This window comes from Felis catus, chromosome B1 (genome assembly GCF_018350175.1).
Source record: "Felis catus isolate Fca126 chromosome B1, F.catus_Fca126_mat1.0, whole genome shotgun sequence".
NCBI lineage: Eukaryota > Metazoa > Chordata > Mammalia > Carnivora > Felidae > Felis > Felis catus.
Genome location: NC_058371.1, coordinates 128,296,830 through 128,320,684, shown reverse-complemented (window position 1 = coordinate 128,320,684; position 23,855 = coordinate 128,296,830). Strand labels below are relative to the sequence as shown.

General features: G+C 33.1%; 1 protein-coding gene across 2 annotated transcripts in view; it reads left to right on the top strand.

Moving 5' to 3' along the window:
- GRID2 (glutamate ionotropic receptor delta type subunit 2) overlaps positions 1 to 23,855 on the top strand; it is a 1,434,457-nt gene that overhangs the window by 289,611 nt on the left and 1,120,991 nt on the right. For both annotated transcript variants that reach the window (XM_019829242.2, XM_045056096.1), the window contains exon 2: positions 4,522 to 4,677. In XM_019829242.2, the coding sequence (XP_019684801.1) occupies positions 4,522 to 4,677 (156 nt within the window). The remainder of the gene's footprint in view (positions 1 to 4,521; positions 4,678 to 23,855) is intronic.

The following is a 23,855-nucleotide window of genomic DNA, read 5'->3' as shown; positions in this document are numbered from 1 at the left end:
TTTTTGAGGAAATTCTGAGCTAGATGAAGATATTTTCTTTCCTCCATTATCAGCTAAACAATGTTTCCTCCACTTGCCTCATATAGGTATAAGGAAAAATAATTAAATATTGAAACTAAAAATATAAGTGTATGCTTAATACCTTGCTGAATAATTTGGATATTCTGGAGTCACAATAATGTCCATGAAAATAAATTCACATGCAAGTACATTAGCAAGTCTACTTTTGTTTTGATTTAGAGTTAGTTGTAAGTCATATTTTTCTTCTGTCTTTGAATCTAAGTCTCTTATTTTACAATATTATGTCTAACTAAACATAAAGGAAGGTTAATATGTTACTGTTTCTTGAACATCTAATATATCCAGGTTCCCTTTTACATACTCAAAGTATACAAATAGTTTCTGTGACCCATGAAATTATATTTTGCTAATGAGACAAAACATATATACATCCATGATGGAGGCAACACCATGAATAAAGACATGAAGGTAAAAATACTTCTAAGCTTAATGTTTCTTAAGCATCTAATGTTTTTGAGAATTACTGAGTTGGTCAGATTAGTAACTTCTTATAAAGGTTTTATTACCAGGCATATTTGCAAATATGAATCTGTGTAAAATGATTTTATGGCATAAAATACTGACTTGTACAGATCGCCCTTCACAACAAGTAAAAACAAATGATATCAGCATATTTTTAACATTATTATAAATGATTATTCTTTACTTTCTAAGATATAAGAAGACAAGTAAACATAATGTTTGTATTTAAAAACATGTATGTGTTCTTGCCTGTATATGTCATTCTTTTGTATAAGGATCAGTAAAGCCCTTTTCCCCCTCAAAGAAGGAACATATCATAATTAATCCCTAAGAATGGAAATGACTGATTGCAAATTTTAGGAGGTGTTCATAGTCTGCTGTATTGCTTGGTTGTTCTTCCTTCCAGTTTGACCAATGTGAAGTTGCTCAAACTGTGTGTATGTGCATGCGTGTGTAAGTAGTGGAAGAATTATTTCATCTTGACAATAAGTTGAATATTCTTTTTACCTCAAGGTTGTAAATTAAAACTGACAATGAAAAAAAAAAGCTAATAGAAGTTGCTGGGGAAAAACTAGATGCTGGGTCATCATGATAACAGTATAGTTATGAATGTTGCATTCAAGGAACTTTAAAATTTTTTAAAAAAGTAAATCTAAGATGTTTGAGATTGGATTACACTGATAATGTGTGTGTTTTGATACAAAGGTTAAAGACATGGAATTGCTGTACTCTTGCAAGTGCATGAAATAAGTAAGAACCTTCTTTCATGAGATTCTACATGTGGAACTCACTGGGCTGTTTTCAGAATACTTGTGTTTAATACAAAATGCTGCATGTACTCTTTGGTAAAAAGATGAGATTTTATAGCTGAAGAAAAAGAGTAAATAAATAACTGGATTTGAAATGTTGCTAGGATTTCCTGTTCTTTGGTTATGCTGTGTGCAGTAACATGAAACGTTTCTTCTGTGTACTTTTTGCTGTTTGCAGAAAGATGAACTGCTTGTTTTATGCATTTCCTTTCAGTGTATCTTAATTCAGCACGGAATTGACTAATTTGCTATCATTTCTGTGGGTTTCTGCCATTTATTAAGCCAGGCTTAATATTTAAGGCAGTCTTCAGTGTTCTGTCAGGTAACAGTAAAATGCTCCTATTAAAATGTGTTACCAATACTTGGCAGAAGTCAGTAGTATTACCCATTTTAAAACAAGGTTGATTAGAAACTCATCTTTTAAAAGACCCATTTAGAATCCATGACAAGGTGAAGTGTCTTTATATAAACATACATCACTTGTTTGTGAGTAGCCATTTAGACGATCTGCTTTAAAATGAATTGGATATTTCAGCTCCAATTATATAGTACATTTATATCACACTTTCTAACAAACTGTTAAAGAAATTTGTGTATCTGAGTCTGATCATATTAAATTTTCAATGTGATGATTCATCTAGATTCTCATAACAATTATCATAGATTAAAATGAGTCTTCTGAATGATGTTTAAAATCAGCAAGATAAATCTAACATTTATTGCCTAAATAATTTCACAGAAATAATTTCTAAAGTAGATTTCAATCTGATTCAGAAATTATAGGCTAGGTCAAAGGCTAACATCTATAATATTTATTATGCTTGATTATATTAATAAAATATTAATATTCTGGGTAATATATATTATATATATAATTAGTGAGTACTTTATGTATCAATTAAAAAATTCTTCATTCTTTCTCATACTCTTAGCATGCATTTAGAATATATTTTAGGAGGTAGAAAGCAAGGGTTTGAAGAGGCTGATAAAAGTTAGTACAATTCATGCAAATGTAAAAGAGCAGTAACAAGAGAAAGCTAGGTTCACACAAAAAGCCTGTTAGACACTCTGCCTTCTCTGGTGAAAATTAATAATTTCCACCCCATCATGAGGCCACTTAAGGTGAAGACAGCAAAAGTAACCTGCCACACTTGTCAGAAATGGACATAGTTTCAGACTTGCTTTATCATGTATTGAGTCTAATAATGCATGTTTAATATCATGATCTGTCTTTTACTAGAAGGTTTTTGGGCTTTAGTCACAAATGCATAAAATCAACAGGAGTAGCTGATGTAAAATGTCTGTTTCTGTATGTTTCTATATATACATATGTGTGTATGTGTGTATGTATATAAACATGTATATGCATGTTTGTGTCCTTATAGTCTGTGTTTATCTCTCTGTATGTGTGTATATAAAACCCATATTGTGTTTACATATGGGAAAAAGACATTTTAATATACATAATTTTATTGATGTATTTACATACTACAAGAAATATTATTTGGATATGTATGTGGATATGTATGTGTAGTCATTCCTTTATCATGTTATTGATCCTGAGGTGTATGTCTTTTTTTTTTTCCAGGGGGAAATTCATTTAGTTCACTCAAAAAGGCAAAAAATACATTGGCCCAATAATTTCAAAATAAACAATTTAAAAATGTGCTCCTAGCACTAACAGGATCACAATGAATAAAAATAAAGGATGCATAGCCAGATGGGAAAGAATCTCCCAGATTTGTAGTAAGGTCAGGATCCTCATAAAAATACTTTTATTTCTTACGGGTATAATCCTAAAAGGCAGTATCCCATGGTGACTTAGAGCAAAGACATTGGAGTCAAGCAGTCAAGGACTCTACTCTGGCCCTTACTCCTTTGGCGTATTCCTTGCACTGAAACTTAATTTTCATAACTCTGTGTGTGCGTGACAGTATACATACCACATAATTATTTTAAGGATTAAATGAGATTCTGTAATATAGAAAAATATTAATAGAAAATGTTAAGCACTGTTTGGATTACAGTAATTAAAAATAAAATGGGAGCACCTCGGTGGCTCAGTTATTTAGGCATCAGACTTTGGCTCAGTTAATGATCTTGCCATTCATGAGTCCCAGCCCCCAATCGGGACTCTCTGCTGTCAGCACAGAGCCTGCTTCCAAGCCTCTGTCCCCCTCTCTCTATCCCTTCCCCACTCACACTTGCAAGCTCTTTCTCTCTCTCAAAAAATAAACATAAATTAAAAATAATATAAAATTAAAATTAAAACCTAGTGTTTAGTGAAAATTTACCATTCAGTTAGCACAATTTATTTACATTTTACATGGATAATCTCATTTAATGCAGTTAATAACCCTTACAGATAGGTGTTGTCATTAGGTTTTACAGATGATGATTATGGGTTTTAAAATTTGAATCCCTTGTTCAGGGTCATATGCTTAACAAATGACAGTCAGAATTTGAAATCAGTTTACTTCTAGAACTGGTGTGTTTAGCCAATTCCCTGTTGACAGTCAATCAAGTTAGCCACAATTCTTATCATCATTATTATTGTATTATGTGGAAAAGGCTATAATTATCCATCAGGATTTATGTTAGTTCTTAGGAAGTATTTCTCAAATTGTCTCTGCTCAGAGATTTGTACTTGTCTAATGTTACTGAATTCATGTTATAAAAGATATTAATACCTTTATTCAAAATAAAAAAAAGAAAAAGAAAAATGAAAAATAAATTACGATCACAATAGAAGTTTGATTCCTGTATGCTTGTGTGAATGGCTCTCAGAAAGTTTCCTGATTTTATCTCCTATTGTTCAGAAAAATATTCTTAAAGCTATGAATTTCTAAAGATACCATGATATGAGATACCTAATGTATCAGCCACTTTGTCCTGCAAAACTTTTGGGACTTCTTATATTGTCTCACCAAAGCTTTGCCTGAAATAACACTTTGATGTGCTATTCATAATTTCCATTTGGAAGCAGTAACTACATATTCCTGCTTAGCTACCATACTGCTTCCAGTATAGTGTACTTCAGTAATAAATAAAATGCATGCTTTAAGTGAAGGTATACATTTTTTAAAATATATAAGTCCCTGGAATATATACAGAGAGCATGACAGAATATTCATGTTGTTGTTTAATGACCACACTCACTTCTTTGTAGGAGCAATTTTTGATGAATCTGCCAAAAAGGATGATGAGGTGTTTCGCACAGCGGTTGGTGACCTCAACCAGAATGAAGAGATCTTACAGACTGAGAAAATCACATTTTCAGTGACATTTGTCGATGGCAACAACCCTTTTCAAGCAGTTCAAGAAGGTAAGGCCTATCAGCAGTCCAGTTTTTATTTTGTTTGTTTTTTGGTTCAATTCAGATGGCAACTAGATTTGTTTACAAATCAACATGGATGTCATTTTTGCATCTTTGCTGCATTGCTTTTCTTTGAGGGTGCTGTTTTGTAGATATCAAGACTGAATTCCACTTCTGAAAGGACAGAGTATGGAAAGTTTTTGTTTAATTGAAGTATATGTGAAAATGCATATAAATATTTGCAGTAAAAGCTTTACAGCATTTTATGATTTCAGTGTAAAGTAAACATTACTTAAAAGTATGACTTTCTATCCAAAGTTTTAGTTTTGACTTTTTTGATATAATGGCCACCTTGAGTGTTGTTACAGCATGGAATGACATTTCAGGTGTATTCATGACAAATGCATTGGCGGAAAGAAAACTGACTGGTAGGCACTAAATACAAATCAAAGACTTCGCTTTGGGATCCTAACATATACATTTTTTACTCTCTATAGTGTGCCAAATATTAAATCATTTGTCTCCATTCTTTCTGTATACTTGGGTGCATTAAAATTTTTCATAGGGACAAATCATACAAATACAAATTATTTTTATTATACTGGGATGATCATTTGTATGAATGAAGGTTTTGATCGAAAGATATCTAAGAGTAATAGAATTTTATTTTTGATGCTGTTATTCTAATGAAATAGCCTCTTGATTGGCAAAGCATTACTTGTTCATGAAACTATTTGTTGCTGACCTAGTTTACATTGTATTGTGATAATATAATTAGACTAAAGATACCAACGCAAAATTTAATCAAATGAAGCACTTGTTTCATTAAGAAACTTAAAGAGGATTTGACAGAAGTAAAGATGGACAGAATATTAAAAGTGGTAGAGTTTGACAGGAAACTTTTTAAAGACAAATATTGAAAGGGTAAGGAAAATAAATATAAGTGTTTTCAAAAAATTGTCATTTTCCTCTAACGTTGCATCTCAATGACGTTCAGGGAACCTTTATTGGACTATGCTTTTGATCAGTAGCATTGACTACTATCGAAACTTATTTATGTTTACTTGTGTCAGTAAGAGATTAGGTAGAATGATTAGTGATCTAATGGATTTTCCTTCTTAATAATTTGATGGAGTGAAGAAAATATTTTAATGAAATGAACAGAAGTATTTTACTAAAATATTATTTTGCAAAGAATATGATGCTTATAATAATATGGAATTTTAATGTTTAGTAAGTAAATATCAATTTAAAAAGATTAATGAAAACATCTAGTCATTTATATTTTAAAATGAGAACTCTGGGAATTTGGTGCCAACAAAAATGGATGTGCTGATAAATTTTCTATTGAAACATGTAAAAACTAATATTACAATTCATAAAGCAATAAGTAAAATAATAAAGCAGAATATGCGGAAAATCCAATAATGAAAAAGAGTATTATTCATTCAACTATTAATTTTAGTGACTGCAATGAGGGTAGATAAAAAATGAGGACTTACTTATTTTTGTATCTGTCTTCTGATTACATATTAATAATTGTAAATTAACTTTGAAGACAGGCTAATGTATCAATTTGTTTAAAAAAAAAGCACTTTGAAAAGTGTGGAGATAAAGATACAAAGACAACACAGTGGTAGAAGAGAATTACAAAGTGTGAATAAATATGTCCCTCACACCTTTTTTAGAGACTCCAATTTGAAAAGCAAAGACAATTTTTTAAAATACCACAGTGAATCTGTTCACATATTACTTTGTGTAGCCGTTCTGCTGCCAGCTCAGTTCTGGAAGCAGAAACATCCCTCAAAAGAACTACTGTGACATAACGAATTTGTGATACTGAAAGCAAATTGAGAGAGGAAATAAGTTTTAAGTTTTGGAGACAGAGACCACTAGATATTTGTCAAGAAAGAAGAAAGAGGTTGACAGTTTGCCTGATGTTTTCTGATGGTAACAGGATGTTCTGGACCAGTTATTTTGATCGTCTGCTCTGCGTAATGAACTTGAAATAAGTTCTAGGAAGCTTTGGAGTTAATTTGCTTCCCCATTCAATATCAAGAAAGATCTTGGCTAATTTTACAAATAAAAATAATTCTTTCTAGAGCTCTTTCCATAATTTATTAGTTTGAAAAAAGGAGGAAAATATTCAACTGAAAGAGAACAAGAAATAATCAAAGGGGTATTTTCTCAAATGTTTTGAGCAAGTGATTTAGGATAAAACCTCAATTGTGCCATTAAGGATGTCCAGTTTTTCTATGATCATATATTTGCTGTGATGCCATTAAAACATATAACATAAAGGGTCTTAAATTAGCTTATTTGTTTTTTTTTTTTAAATTCCAAGAAAGGATAACAGATTCAATGACATAAGTATTACTGACTGTTTATACATGAAGTTTTTAGAAGTTCATCAGGAAACAAATCTGAAATGCTCATTTTATTTTAGTGTGAGAATTTCCTCCAACCAGCTGCATTTAAGAGATGATCTTTATTTTTACAAATTTAATTTTTTTATTTATCTTTCTTCTATAAGCATTTGATGAGAGAAAGATTTAAAGATAAACAGCCTGTTAACACATAAACAGAATTACAATATTGATACCATTATAATGCTTCTTTGTAGCTCTGGTTAGAGTAAATTTTTGCATAGTAATAATTATTTTTAATAATAAATATTTAATAGTTGTTTTTACAGTGAGTTCCCAAATGACAATATCTTGGTTGTAACACAGGATCAATATTTCTTTCTCTGGAGATCAATGATTATATTGATTATCTTTATCATTATCCTGTAACAATCTCAGCACTTGTAGATAAATGAACAGTAGAAAAAAATTCCTGTTTTTAGAAAAATAATCTGGAATCAAACAACTTATTTTAATAATTCTTTTTCCTTTTTTGAATATATTTATTGATAATATTTTGAGTATATTTTGAATATATTTGTTGATAAGCTATTATTCATCTTTTGTCTGTTGAGTCATGGGATGTTTACTAGGGGCAAAGAATTTTTCACACCTTAACTCAGGATTATTTTTATCATTTTTTGGGTGTGGAATAGGTAGGCTTATTGGTAGCTGGGGTAAAGCTTATTCTCTAAAGAAGATACACAAAAGAAAAAAATTGTATGGTGTATTTTTGAAAACCTCAAAAGTTATAGAGGTGGAAAATGATATACACCTAGTTGAATGTTTTTCCTAAATATATGAAGTAATTGAGAGTAGTGTGTTCAAGTAATTCTCCTACATACTGCAGGTGTGTAGCAAGAGACTAAACCAAGACCTTCTGACCACTAGCCTAATATTTTCCTTGCTATATCTGTTAATCACATGTACGTGAGAGAGAGAGCACACAATGCATTATAAGACTTCACTAAGTATTTTGGAAAATATAAAGTTCTGGCAGATTTATATGTTTTGATACATACTATTAATGTTCATAGGTTTCAGATAGCATGGAATAGTAAAAATCTTCCAGTCGAGTTGAACAATACCAGCTGATTCTATAAATCACTCTTGTTCTTTCATCCTTGGTCTTCTCATCTATAAATAACAAAAAATCAAACATAAATGATGTATTTTTTTAAGATTAGTTTATTCTCTATGGATGAAATGTTTCATGACTCTTTAGGACACATTTCCAGATTTAGAAATTTAGGATTCTTGAAATGATAATTATTTAGTTTCTCTTTAGAGATGCTGCACATTGCTGAAATTGCCCCCTAGTTTTTTTCTATGGCTTACTTCAAAATAAATTAAATATCTCAGCCAACTATTCACTGTGACCCAAGGAACTCATTGCTATCACCAGAATCCAGAAAGGGTCTTTTGCAGATTCAATTGACCTGGATCAGTGCAGCTGTTGCTAGATTACTTTCCTTACTCCTCTCTTATAGATTGTTTCCTTTCTGTCATCTATAAACTGGATAAAACATAGATACACAACGGTGTGGTGTGAAAGACACTGCTTTTCTCTACCGAAAGCAATAGCAATTATTTGTATTGTTGGCTTCTAGTTGAGACCAACACCACTTTGCTCCAAGAAAGATCAGGACTTATAAGAAAACAAGGCCAGGAGAAAGTAAAGGGAATGCATTTGCAAAAATGTTCACATAGGAAGTTGAAATGTAGACGTAAAAATTCATGCATAATTCTTGCATCCATTGGATGTATCAGCAAGAATATAAAGGACCATGTGTTGGTATTGAATGGCAAGATTCAATTAAAAACTTTTGAAATATTTGCTCTTATTAGGAAAACACCTAAAAATGAAATAAATAGTGAAAAGAGTTTAAGGGCAGAATTATGCTTTAGAATCACAGATGATTCTATTTGAAAGAAAAGGAGGCACATACCATAATTATTCTTCTGTATGCTTTGTTGTAAACCATTATAAATAATATAGTTATAAAAGCTGTTTTTCATATAAAAATCAGTTAAGATTGCTCGTCATCTAAGTCTCAGTCTGGTCCACCTTCGACTTACTCCTTTGTATACCCAACATGAATATTGATTGCTCCAAAAAAAAGTCTCTCATAAAAAGTAGACATCTTATTTTAATACAGTAATGATTTCAGTTAAATTTGCTTCATACATCTTCCAAAATAAAATTATTTTAAGTGTAAAACAATGTGGTGCTTTTATTTATAGTTTATGAAATTAGACTTATTTCTTTACAGTTATATGTAAGAGACACATGCATCTGTATCGTGTGTAAAAGGGAAAACAGGAGAGCAGTAGAGGCAAAAACAGTGTAAGGAAATCTAACTAGGAAAATGCGCTTCTCCAGAAAATATCACCATTCACTGTGAATATTTCTGGTGCCATAGGCTAAATCTGGGTAGTCTTGTTCAAAGAGTACGTAAATGTAAAAGAATGATTTATGTGGCTGTTCTATTTGATGCTTTATTCCAAGGCTTAGTCTCATAATTTATATTCCTCTCAGCTTTAATAGGACATCTTTACTGTGATAAAAAAAAATCTGCTAATTCGGAAATGTTTAGATTGGATTCTGCAACTTTCCTAGTATAAGTCTGCAGTGTGTATGTCTTGTCAGCCTGTGTTTTCGTGGATCAATTTTGACAGCTTCAATTCCAGCTTATTTTCTGAATTATGTGACAATAAACTGAACTTGAGAATTGATAGATCCAGGGGGCCAATAAATAAAACCTGAACGTCATGTAGGTATAATTTTGCTCATTCATTTTTCCATTCCTCCTTTCCTACCCACATCAAGGCAAGTGCTGTGCTTTGAATCCCAGTCTCTAGGTCCAGTGCTCAGTGTAACTGGTGCCCAGCCATTTGTGCAAAGAGTTGAAAGGAAGAGGTGATGGAACTCACTGGCCATTTCCAGATACCCACATAGCAGAAGGGATATTGGATATCCATTCAGCGGCTGTCTGGAACGTCTTCTTACCTCCTGGAGTCTGGGATATTTAGCAATCTGCTGCCAGGTCTAGGATCACTTTCCTTTCTACCTGCCACATTCTAAGGACCGGTCAAAAAGATCTGGAATCAGAATCTTCCTATCATGTGGTCTTTAGTACCCATCATCAATGTGGTATTAAAGTATAAACAATTCTATATACATTAGGGATAATACCAGCATACATTCTTTTAAGCATCTCACACTAACCCTTTCCAATGAAGAATTGCCCATCAAGAAGAATTAAATTAAGATATGTTTGGAATCTAATTTTGAGAGTACTCAGTCAAATCAATCTATCCAAGTACTTTATAATGCCTAGTACTCTTCCAAGATTTGGCCAGCCACAATAGGAGATTACAAAGGAAATAGAGGACTTAGCGTTATGATCATAGGAAGTTTTAAAAATGTACTTGGGAAGGGCTGTGGACTTTTAGAGCATGAACAGTCATTATGCCTTCTGCTTGTAATGTGGGTTTTAAATTATTTAATAGTAAAAAGGAACAAGGCGTTATACCTTTTTGAAAATATTATTTTTCAGAAAAGAGAGGAAATACCTTTCTTAAGGAAATTCATTATTTTTAATTAATATTAAAGAAGATATAAATTATATGGATTAATCTTTGTTTTCTGTGATTTATTGCTCTTCTATATTAGTAAGCCTTTCCCTTATCTCATTCAATATCATGCTCATAAAGTAACAGGTCTATAATACTGTGGATAGACTGAAGTTCAGATGTTTATAGACCTCTATATCATAATTTTGTAGCCTTTTTGCTTTGAGGTCTTTTACCTTCATATCTACAAATGTGTACTCTTGTGTAAGTTGCCTCATAAAATATAATATTTTAGCAGTCTGTGCTGCTCTGGACTTGTTTCATTTAGAAGAATCTTCAACTTTTTATAAAAGCTGTGTTTAGCACAAGTATAGATTTATTCTTTGATCATTGGCTCACTGTTCTTTCTTCCTACCAAATATTTTTCACATAATTATAACAGACCTCTTCCTTCTCTTTCAGTCTCTGTAGATAATAGTGCATGATTGTAGCAGCATAATTCAGTTTTTCCTTGGTCTTTTATGATACTGATTTGATAAAAGATTCACCTCTATGTCTTAAAGTAACTCTGAATATATGGTTCATTAGAGTAAAAGCCACACTTACCTACATCCTATAGTTGTTATGAGAGTCCATTGTGTAGTCATAAAAATAGTTTAAGTTCACATTTAAGATGACTTTACTGTATTCATATTTTTAAAACTATTAACGGTATTTTTGATATCAAGGTTTCAAATGATCTAGTCTATTTGCTTAATTCTAGAACAAAAAATAACCTTTTAATTATTTTAATATTTGACACCCATTTTTGCATGTCCTTGGCCAGTGTTGCGTGAGGTTTATGGGAATCGTACTATGTGTAGTTTTTTAGTACTCCTGCAGTATTTTGTTGAACTTCCTTGTAATTTTCAAAAGAATTATCATTGAAACACCCTTTTTAAAAGGAACACACACAAAGCCAATGTACACTAAGGGATTGAATATTCCAGGAAAAGAAAAGAATGAAGTAGCAAGTACTTTTGGGGTTCCTATAAGCATTCAGCCTTGAGCTATTAAAAAGGCTGTGCTCTCCCTTGGCTGCACTGTATAGTCTTATATGGTTATATTGACCTTTTTATTTATTCTTTAATCATGTATTAGGTCCTAAACTATATGTGCTTCTCTTCCTTTTGCATGGCCACTATAGTACTCTTTTTAAACTCCTCATTTAACCCCCTTTGAATCCTTTATTCTCAATATTGTACTGGATACACTCAGTATATCTGCATTTCACTGGGTATATGTCTTAAATTTAATGCCATTTATTCTGCTTGGGAAACAAAATTAAGTGCATGGGTCATGGAATCAAATAAACCTGCCTTGATATGAATTCTGCTCCATTTCTTATCATCTTTGGGATCTTAAGCACACCTAATGTCTCTGAGCCTCAGTTTCTTCATTTGTGGACATACTCCATGGGATTATGATGATTATTTGATTATTATAAGATGATTTTATGGGGTTGTAATTATGGTATGTGGGTTTCTCTAGTAATCCACATGCATATTAAAAATATTGGAGTACATGATGATTTAGTGTCATTGCATGTGTCCATCAGCAAATTTCTATTGCTCTGTGACCTTACCTTCAATACACATCCTCTACCGAATGTATTAGTGGTTCCCATGGATACCACTGGTCATAGTAGGCTTATTATCTGCCTAGTCAGCATCTTTTTTTAAATTTTTTCCAACTGAGTTTTTACTTATCAAGATCCTGAACTCTGGGGTTGTAAAAATATAGAAATTGAATGCTTCTGCTTTTTTTCTTTCTTCCTGGGCTAGTTCTGCTAGTCAGCAAAGGAAGCTGAGAATTATATTTGTAGTGTAATTTATTTGGCAAATAGTAGTGATGTTGCAACATGTGTACTTAGGGTTGGGAGGATTTAAAATACCTTGTTACCATTTCTGGGAAGTAAAGAAAGCCTGTGGAGACCAAATTAAAGCTTTCGGATGATTTGTGTGGGCTTAATACAATCAGTGAAGTAAATAAGGCACTGAGTCATAACTAAATAGGATTCAGTGGTAGAAAGGCATAATGTTGTAGAAGAGCAATATATGTGAAAGTCGGATATAGAAATGAATTCAAGGAAAGCTTTATGCTTTGAGAGATGCATCATCTCTGGTGTTTTGAGTTTATTTTTGAAATTATTGTTTAAAAGGTTATCTTTCTACAGTCTACACATTTTCATTTCAGCTATACATGGGCAAATATTAACTGTAAAAAGCTGATTATTGGTTTCTTTGAATTCTTAGTACTATTCTTCAATAACACATGGTATGTTATTTTCTCAGGAATTCATGCATCATTTCAAAACATATTTGCTTTTTGGTCTTTGGTAGACTAATACAATATGATGGTAAGATTGGCTAAACTCATTTTGTAAGATATATTTTCAAACATAGAAAAGACTTAAAACATAGAAAACATTAAAATGGTTTATAATGTCTATTATAAATGAGAAATATGTTCCAAAGTGGAAAATAAATATTTTCTTATAATATGTTATTTTTTGGGGGAAAAAAGTTATGCAAATTGAAATTAGAAACAATACTGTTACAGAGACTATTTTTAATAGAATGACTTTAAATATTCAATAATAATTTTTGTACTTTACTTTTGAATTAGCACTTACAAAAGTTAAACAATAGTTTGAGATAGTCCTGAATGCTTATTCATATTATTATAACTGAGCAAATGTAGAGGTCTTAGGTGATAGAAAGTAACTAGGGGATTAAAAACAAAAAGACACATTCTTACTGGTCAAAGAATAAGAAACTGTTATATCCGCTTCATTTTACCTGCTTCCAAATCTTGTTTTCATTCTGTTACATCTATTTGTCAATAACTTTTATTGTATGGAGTTAGCGATTTAATCTTTTTATTCTGTTTTGAATTTCATATATATATATGAAATAATATATATAAATGACATATATAGTATATATCATAAATTTACCAGTCACTCTTTTGATCATTCTTTCAGTGTTGATTCATGTTTTTCAAAGGGTAATTTTTTATTTTTTTTTAATTTTAAAGTTTTATATACTATGTTTGTTAAAATAGGACAGGGAAGGTTTGATGTCAGGCCTCCATCGTTCTTTATACAAAGTTCAGGCCAGGACTCCATGAGAGCAAAGAATGAATCACCAGTTTATACTTCCTTTCTTTGGAAATTGGTTAAAGTTTAATATGAGAAGGGTTGACCAACTGGCAGGAAATTATGAATCACCAAGAACAATTTGTTGTTCTTTCAAAAATCAAAATCATAATTGTTCACTCATGTGTAAGATACTTAATGCACTGACTGTGTACTAGATTAGAAGTTTATACAAGCAAATGAGACGAATTTAACTGAACCATCCAAAGAATTAAAATCTAATAAGAAAGATATAAAAAAAGAAGTAAGCAAGCAAATAGTTCCTTCCCCCCCCCCCTCCCCAGTGGAAAATAGTGCTGTCTATAAGATGTAGGGTTTGTGTTTCTGTGTGTGTGTGTGTGTGTATGTGTGTGTGCATGCGTGCATGTGAGTGATTTAAAATCAGGAGTTTATTTTTGATAAATAATGGAAGATACAAAAAGTTACATTTATGTCAAGATTTGAGGTTGCAAAGTAGCCAACGATGCCAAGAGTAAATAGCATTCCATCCTACTGCATATGGGAAAACCATTTGGAGGCATGGGCTTGCTGTGTTTGGGGGGGTATTATTTTTGAATTCTCAAGTTTTTAATCTGTTGCTTCACAAATGTTTATTTTCATCCTCAAAGTCATTATTTGCTGGATAACAGTACTACTCATGAGGTGTTTTTTTTGTTTGTTTTTGTTTGTTTTTGTTTTTGTTTTTGTTTTTAAATCCAAATCTGCTTTAGTTTTTCCCTTTGGAGTATGTTCCCAAAGAAAGACTAGTGTATCCTGAAGTTTCACTGACATCTGAGTATGGAGATGTCATTCCTGGATCTTTCTTGGATTTGAAATTCACATTTCTGTAACTCTTAATTTTGAATATAGTTATAGAAACATTTGGGTCTTTAATGTAAGTATTATTCTGAGGAAAATGAAATACAATGAAACAAATCAAAGAAAGAATTTTACTTAATTTTTTAGCCTTTCGATACAGAGTAATGTAGAGAGATATATTAATATCTAAAACTTGGAAAGAATCATTTTGTGGCTTTTGTGTTTGCTGTACATTCTGACAAAAGAGCCTGCTTTGAAAAGTCCACTAATGAGAAGTAACATTTCCTTATAACTTACTATTTCCCATGAACTGTTAAAGTGCTGCTTCTTTTTTTCCCCTAATCTTTGTACTGCCTTGTAAACCATAAAGTAGTTACTATTCTTATTTGCATTTGCAGATGAAGAAACTGAAGTGTCGCTAGATTAGGCAATGTATCGTACCTGAAGCCTTTAGAAAAGTGCCTAGAACACTGGTTTCCATGTAAATCTTCTGTTTGGGAGTTTCAGGCATGTTGTCAGTGGGAGGGAGAATGAGGAGAAGGCATTCAGTTTGTCTCCTGTTTGAGATCATCTTGGGTTGGCTCTGTACGTTAAGCAAAAAATCATGCTTTTTCTAAAGGCATTCTGCTCTGCATCACTCTCATTCAGAACCCCACAAACTCCTCTCCTCTCTATCCTTTGGACCAGGACTCGTTACCACTTCACTGCTACTAGTTCTGAACTCTTATATTAGCCCTTATTTTGCTGCTACATCCCAACCACACCTGTGTCATTCACCCTTTCGAAAAGTAAACCCTTCTCAAATTACCCTATTTCAATGTGCTCTTTTTTCCTACTGGGATTTTAAGTGTAATCATTATTAACCACTGCACTGTACTGCCTGTGTAGAAAAGTTAATCTTAGTGCATTCTTAATGATTTAATGACCCGTGCAGTCTAATCAAGAAGTGCTATGATTTGTTGGATTGTGTTACTCAGACTTAGTACTATACATCATATTACAAACCTAAAACTCTTCACACGACCTTTAACTACTGTCTTTTACAAGTTGAAATCTTCATGTCCATAGGTATTTTAATAGTTCAACAAAGGCCAACTTGATGTTAGGGATGTTCAGTAGCAGTGTCCCTTCAGAAAAGCACTAGTCAGACCAGAAACAGGGCTGATCTCTGGATAGCCACCCCAGAGCATGGTTGATGACCACTCTTTAAGGAAACATGATTATTTACTTAAAATATTATGGCAAATGGAACCAACTTTATGGAAGTTACATATTTTAAAATGTCTCTGTTTGAAAATCCACTACTTTGTTTAAAGAAGTTGGTGAATGCTTACAAATTCTTGAATATCTTACTCCATTTGCTATGGAGAAATTTCCCCCTATACCTTTTATTTATTCTGTTCTTTGTAGGACTGCTTTACTGTGAAAACTACACTCCTTATTAAATAGCTGGGGGGGCTGGGGGGGAGGAAGCATATTTTATTGTTGGACAAATTGCACAGCCAAGATTTTTTGGTTATCTAGTAACTTTAAAGAGCAATAAAAGGAACATAACCAGTTACAGAACTGTTTTTGCATTTTATCTCTTTATTTCCTAGACCCATGGTTTAATATATAGAATTGGATAGCAAATGGTCAAATAGCAGACAACAGAATAGGAGGAAAAGTAGAAGATGCCCATAAAAGCAGGAGCTGCATTATAAGATCTTTTATTTAAATTATTTTTAAAGTTTATTTATTTTTGAGAGAGAGAGAGAAAGAGCGAGCAAGAGTGGCGGGGGGGGGGGGGCAGAAAGAGAGGGAGACACAGAATCTGAAGCAGGCTCCAGGCTCTGAGCTGTCAGCACAGAGCCCAAGTGGGGCTTAAACTCATGAACTATGGGATCATGACTTGAGCCAAAGTTGGATGCTTAACCCACTGAGCCACCCAGGCACCCCCATAAGATCTTTTATTTCATTTATCTAATGTTATTCAGCATCCCAGTTCATGATAGTGAAGTAGAACTGGTGAATATAGAGGTAACTTCAGAGCATTCTGCATTTTAAAGGAGCTTTAACCTACCAAAGAGATTAAATATATGTGCATAGGTAACATAATTACTAGGTAATAGTTCCATAGAAAATAGCAAGTTCAGTAGAAAGTGACATGATTTATCACCAGGGACGGTGAGTTGAGGGAGAAGGTAAAGAAGAAATAAAGGGAAAAAATAGCAAGTCATGCTTTCTGCTCCAAAGAGAAAAGATCTAATCAAAGAAGCAGGCATGTTCAAAAATACATCTTGGTGACTGTAAAAATATGTGATCTGGGGTGGGGATATACTGAGAAAGAAAACATCAGGCCTACAAGGACAGAAATGTTTACTTATCTCTGTCAAGGTCATTATCCTGTTCCCAGCTTCAACGTCACCTTTTTCCAAAACCAGTGGTAGAATGGTAAACTCAGTATGGAGAAAATCATGACTCAGCGAGTAAAATTAAACACTAAAAAGGACATTAATAAGGACATCAGACTTCATATAGCAACATCTTAGAATTTCTTTTAAAATCCAGCAAAAGTACTGAAAGTGATTTGAGCTCAAAGATGCTGCTTCAAAGTCACAAAACATCTACTGTGTTTTAAGAGCAAGTGGTATTTAAAAAAAAATAATTATTTCACATCTAAAAAGAGTAATTGCCTTTTATTTTAAAGAAAGAGATAAGCATCCAATTTTTTATAATATAAAAAAGTGTTATGCATCTACATTAACTAGTGCCCTCAATGGATTTTTACTACACATTTAACATTGTGTGCAATAACTCTGTCATGGCACTGTGCTCTTACGTGAAAACATTGATTGTTTCCTAACTGAGTTGGACAGAAGTAGGTAAAGAATAATGGCATTGTGTATTGAGGTTCTTTTATATGCATAGTCTGTGATTATGATCTTTTTTTCCTCTTTAAGTGAGATAGTTAATATTTTAAGTTAAAAGCATTTTTATTGGTCTGATTATTCACAAGTAGTCATTGGAATTTGTTTATCTGAATAAAAAACTGCTATGCAATCTGTGCAAATCAGCATCCATTGTTGGTTAATTATTGATCCATTTATTCTTTCATCTAAGTAGATAGTGCGAGCTTATAATTTGCAAAGTACTAAGTACTGAAAGAGATACCAAGATGTATCAGTGTGGTTTCTAGCTTCAAGAATCATATGTTTAGCAAGTGACAGACATAAATAACGTTAACATGGACATAAACATCATGATATAAAGTACAAGAAGTTATAAAATCCTCAATTGTCAGTAAAGGTGAAGTTGTTACAGGATTTTGAGGAGGGCTGATAGTTCTCTACGTCTGTTTTTCTTCCTTCACCCACTGCTAGATATACTTGTTTGTCCCCTGCATGCTCAGTGTGACTCTAATATGTGGTAGCAAATATAAAAGTCCATTTGAAGTAATTTAGCATCATCTCAGCTTTGTTGCAACCTTGCCATATTGCTAATCTGTTTATTCGCTCAATTAATTCAGCAAATATTTACTGAATGTTTAGTATGAGGCAGGAATTATTCTAACAACTCATAGTATAGTGGAAAATACACAAAATCCTGCTTTCCAGGAATGTATGTTTTAGTTGAGGGAACAAGTAATACACACAACTTCAGGATCAAGAGTTGGTATGAAAAAATTTAAAAAATGAAGCAGCATAATTAGCATAGACCTGCTGAAGGTGGAGTGTCACTTTAAATAGAATGGTCAGTAAAGGAGCTTTCTGAAATGACTTTTGAGCAGACACTAGAAAGGTGAAAGGGAAACGTGATGTCGATATCTGAGGGAAGCCTAGTGTGCACCAAGTTCTGGTAATAGTATCAGCAACTGGAATTCTGCCCTTTCAGGATCACATGAGTACCTGACTTCCCTTTGTGTACATACCTTATCTTTGTGAGTATCTGTAAGTTGTCTGGCGAGTACTTGCAGTTATGTCTTCAGGCCCTGCCTTGTTTTTAACAAATTTGTTTTGAAAATGAAGTCCTTTATTTGAATTTTAGCCCTAGCACTCGTATTCAGGCAGGCACCTGTTTCAAAACAGTACAGATGCAGCCTGTGTTATTTTATGCTTGTTTGTGGAAACCTTGTCATCAAGCTTGAGAAAAGAGCCAGTGAACCGGCTAGTTACTTAAACTTTTTCTCTTCACTGTCAACAATTTATGTGGATTAATGCTATTATCTGTTATAATATGAATTAACTTCCCAGCCACTGTTTAAGTTGTTTAAAATAGATTCTTCTCTACCGCAGTAGCACAGTTTTAGCTAGGTCGATGGCCGCTCCAAATAGGACTACATTTCCCAGCTTTCCTTACAATTACATTGAAGGCCAATGGAATGGGTGTGGAAGTATGGGCAATTTACAAGTCATTTCCAATATAAAGACAAGCTACGTTCTCTGGACTAACACTCCCTACAGCTTTTAGTGAGCTGTGACCCAGCTTTGACCATGCCTATGAGAACAACACACTGGAGAGTTTCAGAGCAACAAGATAGGAGGAACCTGGCTCCCATGTAGAGTAGACCTGCCCTGGGAGGACTGCTACATGTGAGAGAAACTCACCTCTATCATATAAAAGCCTACCCTGTTTGAGTTATCATTGTTCCAGTATGTTAAACCTTAGCATAACAATTACATATGCCTCTCTAAATATCTTGCAAAATGAAACAGATATCCCACCGCTCCTGCTACTCTAGTGAGGGTATCCTATCTTGAGGACACAGACTCTCCACTTTTGTTTTTTCCCACCAAAGTGGTGGTTGTTTTCCTTTTTTGCTGTGCTGCTGCTGCTGCCACTGTTGCTCCTTCTTCCCTTCCTTCTGCAACAGCTGTTTGGAGATATAATTTACAGGCCATAAAATCCATCTTATTTTATTTTATTTTATTTTATTTTATTTTATTTTATTTTATTTTATATTTTATTTTATTTTATTATTTATTTTTAGATTTTATTTATGTATTTTGAGAGAGACAGAGACAGTGCAAGTGAGGGTGGGTAGAGAGAGAGGGAGAGAGAATCCCAAGCAGGCTTCACATTGTCAGCACGGAGCCTGATGCAGGACTCGAACCCGCTGTGAGATCATGACCTGAGCTGAAACAAAGGGTCGGATGCTTAACTGACCGAGCCATCCAGGTGCCCCCAAATCCATCTATTTTAAATGTACAATGCAATTATTAGTAGTAAATTTACAGAGTTATGCAATCATCGTAAAGTTCTAGTTTTAGAATATTTCCATCACCAACAAAATTCCTCATGTCAATTTGCAATCAGTCAAACCCTATTTCCACAGCAGTCCCAGGCAACCACAGATATGTTTCTATAGACTGATCTTTTCTGGGCATTTCATTATGAATAAAATTAGACAATGTGTAGTCTTTTGTGTCTGTCATCTTTCACTTAGAGTGAGTTTATTATGTTTATCCAAGTTGTAGTATATATTTTTTTCCAATATATTCCAAGAATATATTTTTTTTCTAATGATGAAGAGCATTCCATCATAGAGTTATGTCACATTTTGTTTTTCCATTGAAATTTAAGGACTTTGGATTTTTTCCACTTTTTTTACTAGTATAGAAAATTCTACCATGGATATTTATGTAAAAGTAACTGTGTGGATATATATATATTTCATTTTGTGTGTTGCCATAACAATTTACCACAGACTAGGTGACTTAAACAACAATTAATTCTCTTAAAACAATTCATTCTCTCAGAGTTCTGGGCACCATGGAAGGTACTAGTGGGATTGACTTTAATGAGAACTTTACTCTCAGGTTGCAGACAGCTGCCTTCTCATTGTATACTTACATGATTTCTTCTTTGGGTATGTACGGAAAGAGAGAGTAAGATTGCAGGTATCTCTTCTTATAAGGACCATCCTTTCAGATTAGGACTCCACCCTTATGGCCTCATGTAACCTTAATTGCTTCCATGGAGGTCCTGTCTCAAAATGCAGCCACATGGAGAGGTTTAGGGTTTCAGTATTCAAATTTTGGAGGGACAGGAACATTCAGTTCAACATGAATTTCTTAGATAGATACCTAGGAAAGGAATTTTTTAGTTGTGAGGTAAAGTAATGTTTAACTTCTTTTTTTTTTAAGTTGATGTATTTATTTTGAGAGAGTGAGAAAGAGAGAGAGCAGGGAAGGCGTCGGGGGGGGGGGTGTGGGGGAGAATCCCAAGCAGACTCCATGCTGTCTGTATGGAGCCCAAGACAGTAGTGTGTTTAACTTCTTTAGTAACGGAACAACTATTTTCAAAAATGACTATTCAGTTTTACATTCCAGTAGCAATGTATGAGGGTTTCAGTTTCTTCACATAATTGTCAATTTTGTGAAACAAATGAAGTGGTATGTAATTAAGGTTTTAATTTATATTTTTCTAATCATTAATGATATTGAATAGCTTTTCCTGTGCTTATTGGCCATCAGTATATATTCTTGATGAAGTATTTTTCCAAATCTTATGTGCATTTCCAATTATATTTTCAACTTACTATTAAACTTTAAATAGTCTTTATGTATTCTTCATAATTTTTTGTATCAGCTGTATGATTTACAAATATTTTCACCTAATCTGTCTTTTCCCCTTAATGATTTCATTTGAAGTGCAAATTTTAATTTTTTAAAGTCCAGTTTATCAATTTTTTTTCTTCTGAGTAATTTGCTTTTGGCATTATATCTAAGATCTCTCTGAATAATCCAAGGTCAGTGCATTTTTTTCTTTCTTATTTTTAAAATTTTATATATTGTGCTTTTGTATTTAGATTTAGGAGTAATTTGTGTTAGTATTTGAGTGAGATATGAGGCAATATTTTGGCATGTGAATACACAATTTGCCTAGCAGTATTTCTTGGAAAGATTATTCTTTCCCCCATTGAATAGCCTTGGCACCATTGTTGAAAACCAACTGACCATAAAAATAAGTTTATTTCTAAACCTTCAGTTTTGTTCAGTTGATCTATATGCCTGTCCTTATGCCAGTAACACATTGTAGCTTTATAGTTAGTTCTGAAATTGAGAAATGTAAATTCTCTAAACTTTTCCTCTTTTTTCATACTTATAGTTGACTATTGAGTCCATCCTATTTCCATATAACTATTGACATCAACTTTTAATTTCTTCCAAAATAGCCTCCTAGGAAATTGGAAAGGATTATGTTGAATCTATAGATCAATTTATTTTAAGCTTAATTATTTATTTTGAGAGAGAGAGAGAGAGAGAGAGAGAGAGAGCGAGCGAGCACAAGTGAAGGAGGTGCAGAAAGGGAGAGGAAGAGAGAATCCTAAGCAGGCTCTGCAATGTCAGTGCAGAGCCTGATGCCAGGCTCAATCCCACAAACTGTGAGATCGTGATCTGAGCCAAAACCAAGTCAGAACCTTACCAACTAAGTACCCCGGGGGCCCCAAATCTATAGATCAGTTTGAAGAAGATTGCCATCTTAACAATATTGTCTTCTACTTCATGAACCTAGAATATCACCATTTGGTTAGATTTGCTTTAATATTATTTTCCTATTATTTTCTGGTCTTAACTCTACAAGTCTTACATGTTTAACTTATTCCTTAGGATTTTATTCATTTTGATAATACTGTGAGTGGAATCATTTCTTGAATTTTATTTTCAGATTGTTCTTACTAATACAAAAAAAATTTTATGTATATATTGATCTGGTCATCTATGACCTTAAGAACTCACTTGCTTATTCTAGAAGTTTTTCATGTATCCCCTAGGTTCGTTCTTTCTTTCTTTCTTTCTTTCTTTCTTTCTTTCTTTCTTTCTTTCTTTCTTTCTTTTTCTTTCTTTCTTTCTCTCTTTTTCCAAACAAGATCATATTATGCAAAAAAAGAGTTTTAACCCTTACTTTCTAATCCAGATGTCTTTTCGTGTTTCTGTTTTTTTTGTTTTTGTTTTTGTTTTTGTTTTTGTTTTTGTTTTTGTTTTTTGTCTCGTGATTGCACTGGCTAGAACCTCTAGTATATTGAACAGAACTTTGGAGAAAACTATTCATTTGTGTTTCCAATCTCAGATGGAAAACATGTAGTCATTCAAATTAGAGTATGCTGTGAACTGCATGTTTTGCATAGAGGCCCTTTATCTTGTTGAGGAAATTTATGGGATATACAAGAGTTTATCAGGGCCCACTATGACTTTCTCATTCCCCACATCTTCTCGTTAAAATTCTGGCCGGTCTTCTGGTCTACCACTTGATCAAACTTGTATTGCAACCTCAGATTTGCTAAGATGTTCACCTTCCTTGATTGTTTGATACCAAAGTTGTTATCATTTTCTATAATACCCCTGAGCATGATTTTTTTCCCATACACCACCCCTACCCAAATAGCCCCCTCTGGAATGAAGCTGTTAGTTTTCATTCCTTCCCTGCCTGCTAATCTATCTTTCTAATGGAACCAAAGAGTGGGGTTGGAGAAGAGAGAAAAATGACATGGACTCACTCTTCTTATATAATATTTTGTAGAGGTTTATTTTTCTCTCTTTCCTTTTTGAATAAATGATTTTTAATTTGTTGTATGCCCTTGGTCAATTTTAAGAACCCTGAAATATTCTTTTTTCTTATCAGTTCTGTCCAGTTTTATCATTGCTTTTTGGGGAGGAGATTAGCTGAGGTCCAGACTTTATCATTTGTATAGTTCTACATCCTTTGCCTCACCTTTTCTTTTACAGAAGCCACAGAGAACTTTTGACCATAATATTATATTTTTATAGCAGAGGTATCATTTTAGCTAAACCATGAATGGTAAGTAGTATATGAAATTCACTTACCAGGGTAGTTCAGATGGAGAGAAGAATATCAGGAAAGTGGACTATGTATAAGGAATAGTCAATAGTTTAGTTTTTCTGGAACTTTACCTGTTTTAAGGACCAGATAAAATTAGCATGGTAGATTGAAATAAGCTAATAATAGATTTTGAGTATAAAACTAAGGTTTCTGAATTAATATCTTAGGAGGTAGCAAGGAATGGAAAGGTTTGCTTGGTGGAGTGACGTTTCACACACACACACACGCGCGCACACACACACACACACACACAGTTTGGGATGAAGAAAACAACTTTCCACAATATGAATGATAGATTAGAGGTCAAGAAACTGAAATCAGGGAAACCAGTTGGGAATCTATTAAAACAGTTTAGGTAGGGGCTAATAAGATCTCAGAATAGGATA